This window comes from Aegilops tauschii, chromosome 4 (assembly GCF_002575655.3).
Source record: "Aegilops tauschii subsp. strangulata cultivar AL8/78 chromosome 4, Aet v6.0, whole genome shotgun sequence".
Classification (NCBI taxonomy): domain Eukaryota; kingdom Viridiplantae; phylum Streptophyta; class Magnoliopsida; order Poales; family Poaceae; genus Aegilops; species Aegilops tauschii.
This window is the reverse complement of record NC_053038.3, coordinates 18,128,260-18,135,532: the sequence shown is the minus strand read 5'-3', so window position 1 is coordinate 18,135,532 and position 7,273 is coordinate 18,128,260. Positions and strand designations below refer to the sequence as shown.

The window sequence follows — 7,273 nt, the reverse complement described above, 5'->3', positions numbered from 1 at the left end:
GCGTGGGAGGCACGGGGAGTCCCATCTGGCGCGCGGTGGTGGTGGCGGTAGGCGACATCGGAGGCAACGTGCTCGATTGGGGGTTAGGGCATGTGATTTGGGGGGAAAAATTCCAAGTCCCGTGCGGGTAGTATATGTAAGGATATCAGTGACAAGCGTAAAGGCATACTCGTCATTGGTAAGTCTTTACCAGTGACAATCACCACATACTTCTCACCAAAAAAGACAAGCACCACATACTGCTCACTGGTATAACTTTTTAGAATTTAGGGTTTGAGCTAGGGTTAAGATCCATTTTTTTCCTAAATTGATATCGAAGGCTCCAAACCATTTATACATTTAACTTCCAATATTACAAAGTCCGTGCCAAGATTATGCATTTTTTGCAATTGATTTGGTAATTTTTTAGGCACTCAATGATTTTTTAGGGTAATTAATGGATATGATTAAAATTTGAACTACATTATATTAAAACAATGCCTGCAATTTGGAAGAAAAATCGTATTTAAATTCTAGAGTACCTTGCATGGTAGGTATTATCCAAGAGATGTATGGAAAATTTAAACTTTTTAGTTGGCAAAATTCAAACTCTTAGTTGCATTTATCAGTTTTAAATTTTTTAAATGGTAAACGAAACATGAAAAATATGACATTTGGCATGGTGCCATGATATGACCTCAAGGGGTTGTGTTAAAATTTCAACCAGTTTTACAAAACGTGGGCTGTACATTGCCGAAAAACCGAAGCATCTCCGGGGAAGCATCATAGGTTTCGAAGTGAAATTATGATGTTTAAAGTTGAACTCACAACGGCTTCATCATTTCAACTTAAAATCTGTATTACAACTTGATATTTACTATTTATGTACTTATATACCTTCATTTTTTATCTTGTTATGTACTCCCTCCGTTCGGAATTACTCGTCCAAAAAATGAATGTATCTAGATGTATTTTAGTTGTAGATACATCTATTTTTGTGACAAGTAATTCCGAACGGAGGGAGTAATACTTTGAACATTCTAAAAAAAATTGAAATAGGGAGTTAACGCACCATAAGAAGTATGACCCCGCCAAACTCTGTTGGTTGACGCACTTGCTCCCAGACCACGGAGATGGCTGCCCTTGGCTTCTTTACACCCACACGCAAGAAACGCTGTAATATTTTTTGTTGAGACACTAGAAGACCCATTGTAGCAAATCCATATTTTTTTTATAAAGGGTTATATATTAATATCAAGATGATATCAAGTACACCCGGCCTCTGCAACAACTCAATGCCACGAGTAACTCGAGGCATCAAGGATGCACACAGCCAAAAAGAAAAAAGAAAAAATAACAAAAGAAAAAAAAGATCTAAGACACGCCGTAACCAACAACGATACCAAGCACTACCGTGACAACACACGGGCTGCGAGTAGGTTCTCCAAAAGCAACGTCTTCAAGAAGATAAGGACACACAAGTGTCACCGTTGCCAGATTCAGTCAAATACTAAATCCTGAGTTTTCACCCTGAGAGAAGAACTGAGCAACTTCATGCAATGCCTTCAACAAGGTAACGATATCGAAATACCGCCATTGCCAGGTATGACCGGCGAAGGACACACCATGGGTTTTCACCCTGAAACTCCAGTCCCGGTACTGAAGTAGCACCACCAAACGCAACCACGAAGTGTTGTTGCAACCGCTGGACCACCCCCTTCATTCCTTCAATCCTTGACAATGCCGAACACAGACAAACGCCCACATGCGTCGTGTTCTAGACCACTCGGCAACGAATATGCATAATCCTCGTGCACAGGGACCATGGAACATCACATCTCAGAACGTCTTCAGCCTGAATGTTTGGCATTCCATCCATTGTCCATTGCTCACACACACAGTTCTGATGGGAAAAGCTGTGCTCCTATGAACTAGTTGACTGGCGACGCCGCGGCCAGGAGCCACCGGAACCCACGATAAGGGCACCTTCGGCAGACCCATGTCATCCTCGCCATCAGCTGATGACAAACTTGGGAAAAGGATCCCTTCAGTTGTCCAGTTGCAGCCGTGGTTGTCCATGTCCCTAATCTGCAGATTGGAATCAGATCGGATCACAGTCAAACCGCAAGTGACCGCCGCCGCCATGGATGGCATCTCCGTCTTCAAATCTTGATCCAGCGCCACACAATTCGTCATGGCCAGCACCACCTAGATCCAATGGTGGCCGCCGCGCTACCCTCGCAGCCGCTCCAGCCAAGCCACCACCAGAAAGTTGAGGCTGCCGCCCCGATTCCGAGCTCCGCCGAGCGCCAACGCCGTCTAGGACCGGCCCCCGCGCAAGGCCGGAGGTCCCCTCGACAGGAGAGGACGAGAGCCCGCCACCGCCATCCACCGAACGGGCCTTATCCGTCGGTTTCCTCCGGCGGCAGCGGGGTAGATGGAGAAAAGGGGAGACGGGGGCGGCGGCTAGGGTTTCACCCGTGCCGCCCCCCTAGGAGCGGAGCGGGCGTTGGCTCCAACTTTTACTGCTTTCCGTGGAACTTTGAAAAATAGTCATGGCCGAGAGAACCTCCTTGAACAACACAATCCCCCCACCATGGGTGAGCACGGAGGTCTACCATATAACTAAGCGGTGAGCCACTTGACTGAAATATGATGATACACTTCGTAACAAGGAAAAAAAATGAATGGAACATTGTGAAACAAGATAATTTTTTAGAACAACCAAAAAGTAGTATGAATCTCTAAGCAACAACGGACGGTGGATCCATGTACGGGATATTCCGTGCATGGTAGAAAATCCACTCTCATGTTTTTTTGCACATTCTGGAGATTGCTACAATGCATGCATGGAACATTTTGAATTCTGACAATGTGTCCACGTAATTTTCAGAGCATTTTTTCTGAAAGACTTCAAGACCGCTCACCATGTCGTCGTGACGTAAACTTTGAACATGTTTTGACATATAGAAGGCAATCGGACAAATATACGAAAATGCTAATTATATATTCCGTCCAATGAAAGGACAAAGACGACAATAAAAAGTAGTACATTCGATTCCTCATATTGGTTCTGAAGGCTAAACCCTGAGGCTAACTTATTCAATTTTATTACAACTGCATGCGAAATTAATCCCAAGCTTGACTACATGTGTTCTGCTGAGAATTATTAAATCTTGCTACCATGCATATATTGAATTAGATATTGATCATTTCAGGGAAGGCTCCCGGGAATTAAAACCCAGCGGTGAACTTGGACTTGAGAAGTTCCACGACCCCGGCCTCCACTCGGAGCGCCTTGGTGAGCACCGGCGTCGGAATAGGAGGATTGGAGCCGAAGAGAGTGAGCGGCACGAAGACGATGCCGGGGTTCTGGCTGTTGAAGGAGACGACCATGGAGGCCTCGGTCTTACCGACGTTGAACTGGAAGTGCATGAGGCCACGGGGGATGAGGAAGGTCTCTCCGGCGCGCACCACCCTGGAGTAGAGTCTGTTCCCGGAGTCGAGGCTGCCGAGAATTCCCACAAGGAGCTCACCTTTCATCACGATGCCGATCTCGGTGGCACGCGGGTGGATGTGTGGCGGGTTGGTGCCTCCAGGCGCAAAGTCCACGCGGTTCATGGACACACCCAGCGTGTTCGTACCGGGCCACTCAGCCACGTCGAGCTCCGTCACGGCGGAGCCGTTCGGGGTGGACGTGTTGCCGGCCTTGGCCAGCTTGGACGAGAAGAGGAAGTCGTCGCCGGCCTCAGACATGGGCTTGCACGTCTGCCCGTTAACCGAGACCACCTTGCCGTCGAGGTCGGCGACGCAGAAGTCCTGGAGAGGATCAGGGTCGGTGCCCAGGACGGCCGGGGCTAGGAATAGCATGGCAAACAGGCCAGCTACTAGGGTTTTGGAGCACCCCATTGCTTGCTATGCAACTAATCGTGTAGAGTTTGTTGATCGAGAGTGTGTAAGGCACTGGTGGTTGCTGCTAAGCTGTGGTGGATGAGTGGTAGTGAGGCATATGGAGCCCTTTATATAGGGGATCGGTTCGCGCAACGAATGCATGGAGCTAATTATTAAGCTATGCATGTCGTCACCGCATGCATGTGCAAATGGACACATGAGGCAGCGTTTATTATACATATGGTAGTACTTGCGTCGAGATCTCACCTTGTGATGAAAATGGAGATGCTCAGGGTCAGAGTCGGGATGAGCTAGCTTGTGATGAAAATGGAGATGGGGGCAAGGTCAGAGTCAAGGCCACTGCCGGCTGCTAAGGAAATGGGACCAACGAACAGAGACAAGGAGGAGGTGTATCTCAATGGAGTATTGCGCTTGGAAACGGCGGGTTCATAATATTCGTGCACACCTCTACTCGTCAATCATATGGGTTTCATCTAGGCTAATCAAGTTCAGGGGCCGGCTTGCTCATGGTGAAATGCCAGTGTCTTCTACCACCAAGCCCTTTGCTCCGTTGATGTGATGATGAATCCATCCACCATTATGCTGTTGAAGGCCTTTTGGTACTCCTTCGGTCCCTCTGATCCATAATACCTGTCGCTGGTTTAGCACAAAGTTAGTACTCCCTCCGTGAACTAATGTAAGAGCATTTAGATCACTACGGAGGGAGTACTTCTCAGCGAATAAGCGACCATGGCGCGAGCATTTCATTCTGCAAGTACATACACGTAGGTTAATTTTGCATTTTCTCGATCGGCTGTATCCACCCATTTTGTCTATCGTTGGGCTTGGACGACTGCGACGTGTGTTGCCATTAATTTCAACCGTGCCGCAAGCTAGTGGATCGTCAAGGCAGCCGTTGGGTGGTCGCCGGTTTATCTGCAGTTGTGTACTCGCTGAAGGGACGTCTCCATGTTAACGTTCAGCGTGTAGCATGATGGTCAGAGATGGGAGCTTTCTCTTCTTCCTGGCTGCGAATCTGCGATCGGTCGACGACTTGCCAATAATAGCACGTTCGAGCAGAGAACGGATTCTCATTGGCTAGTAGGAGTACGTACGTGCCTGATAAGTGAGCAAATCAATGGCAGATCGATATCTCCACGCGGTTTAAATATTCGTGAGACGCCAGCGAAGCAACGAAAACATGGTTGTCAGTGACAATCCACGAGCCTGTTATGTTGCAGCTCAGACTTTCTGACCGTGTTCGACCCATCCAGCGCACCGGAGTACCGGGCGGGCTGGCCCCTCCCCCAGTCCGCGTCCCAGCAAGCACCCGACCCGCATGTCACCGACGCATCAATCATGCATCACCGATTGAGGCCTTCCGCTTCTTGCCATGTCCCGTGTCAACTCGAAAGGAACAACATTTTTAGGGTGTGTTGTTGCAAGGCACCCTGGGGAATGTATCTGGTGCACCCGTGCTTGTGATGCTACCGGTGCACCGGATACCATAAAATATTTTTAAAAATCTGAAAAAAAAAATCTAGCACGTTAACGCAACATCAATGTATGAAATCACAAAATTTCGTACAGAAATTTAAAATATTTTTGAAGATACAAAAATGACAAATTTGACATCAGTGTGATAATGGGCCAAATCTAAAGCCCAAGTTACGTTATGTACTATTCGGTGTTGAATTTGTCATTTTTATTTTCCAAGTTACGTTTCGAATTTTGACTTGAAATTTTGTGACAACCTACATTAATGTTGTGTGAGTGCTAATTTATTTTCAGAATTTTTTGCACATTTTAAAAGCATAATGTGAGTTCGGTGCACCGGTAGCACCACAAGCTCCGGTGCACCAGATATTTTCCCAGGCACCCTGATACATTTTTACTAGCTCGTACTTTGACTAGCATATGAACTATGTAATAGAGGCTGCCTCAATTAATACGGATCGAATGGAGTGTTAAATTTGTGTTCAAAAGAAAGATTTTTTAATTTGACTCATACTTTATTTTAGCCAAAGTTTGACCCAAAATACTATGATGCCTTATAAACCATGATAGAGGGAGTATATGTCATGTAGGATAGACTGCATTTTACTTGCAAAATCGCTAATAACTAAACTTTACGCTGGCATTGCCCATGTCTTTTACACATCGAACCTAAACGCCATTACGTTTGTTGTTTAGCAAATGCGCCGATCATGCTAAAATTTAGAACACAGTACAAATTTCAAATTTTAGGCTACACATTGCTATTGTTTCAAACACCAATGGTTAGCACTGATACAATTCTCATCCTTCAAACAAAACTGACTCATGCCCTGGTCCGTCGAGCTATCTCAGTCTCTTCTTACACCCTGGAACCAACATGTGGTTGTATATCTATCCCACCAATGACCATGTCGATAGTGAAGTCCTTGCTGACTTCGCCATTCTTGAAGCTCCACGATTCTAGCCTTAAGTAGACTGGAATCGTTGCACGCTTACACGCCCACTTATCCTTCCCACCTTCCATTTTTTGAATATATTACCCACCTCTCCAAGGGCCACTCTTAATCTTCACCAAATATTTATAATAACTGCAAAAAGATTGCTAGAACTGATATTTTTGCGTGACTCCCTCCGTTTTCAAAGTACTCCCTCCGTAAACTAATATAAAAGCGTTTAGACCACTACTTTAGTAATCTAAATGCTCTGATATTAGTTTATAGAGGGAGTACAAGTGTATTGGGCTTTTGAAAACTCAAACTTCTTAATCTTTGAAAAAGTTCATTTTGTTTTTCTAAAAGGTGTATCAATCTCTTTTTGGAAAGCTAAAAAATATGGTGTATTGATTTTTCTAAAAGTCAAACTTCTTAATCTTTCTAAAAAATAAAGTATCTTCAATATTTTGAAACGGAGGGAGTATGAATTAATAATAGTTGTGGGTACTGATGTGACACTTTTGTATGAGTAATAATATGATATTTTTGCATGAGTACTTGTGGTGGACTGGTGGTTACTAATAGTTGTGCTTATCCTTCTACCCTGCCATTTTTGCCTGAATTTCCGAAGCCTAGACAAAATCAAGATGATCGATGGGTAGAGGTGTACACGAATCTTGTGAACATCTGTTTCCAAGCGCAATACTCCATTGAGATACACCTCCTTGTTGTCTCCGTTTGCAGGTCCATTTCCTTAGCAGCCGGTATGGCTTGACTTCTGACCTTGGGCCATCTCCATTTTCATCACAAGATGAGATCTCGACGCCAATACTATCAATAATATACTCTATCCAGCGTTCCCACATGCAGCACATGCATGCGGTGAAGACATTTATGCATAGCGAGCACCATACATATACATGCATGCATGAATGCACTGATCCAGGCCCTATATAAAGGACACCATATACCTC

General features: G+C 45.2%; 1 protein-coding gene across 1 annotated transcript; it reads right to left on the bottom strand.

Annotated features, from left to right (window-relative positions):
- Window positions 1-2,967: 2,967 nt before the first annotated feature.
- On the bottom strand, window positions 2,968-3,984 carry LOC109742585 (oxalate oxidase GF-2.8). The gene has a single exon (XM_020301684.4). The coding sequence runs from the start codon at window positions 3,886-3,888 to the stop codon at window positions 3,214-3,216; it is 675 nt and encodes a 224-aa protein (XP_020157273.1). The 5' UTR covers window positions 3,889-3,984; the 3' UTR covers window positions 2,968-3,213.
- Between the last annotated feature and the right edge of the window lie 3,289 nt (window positions 3,985-7,273).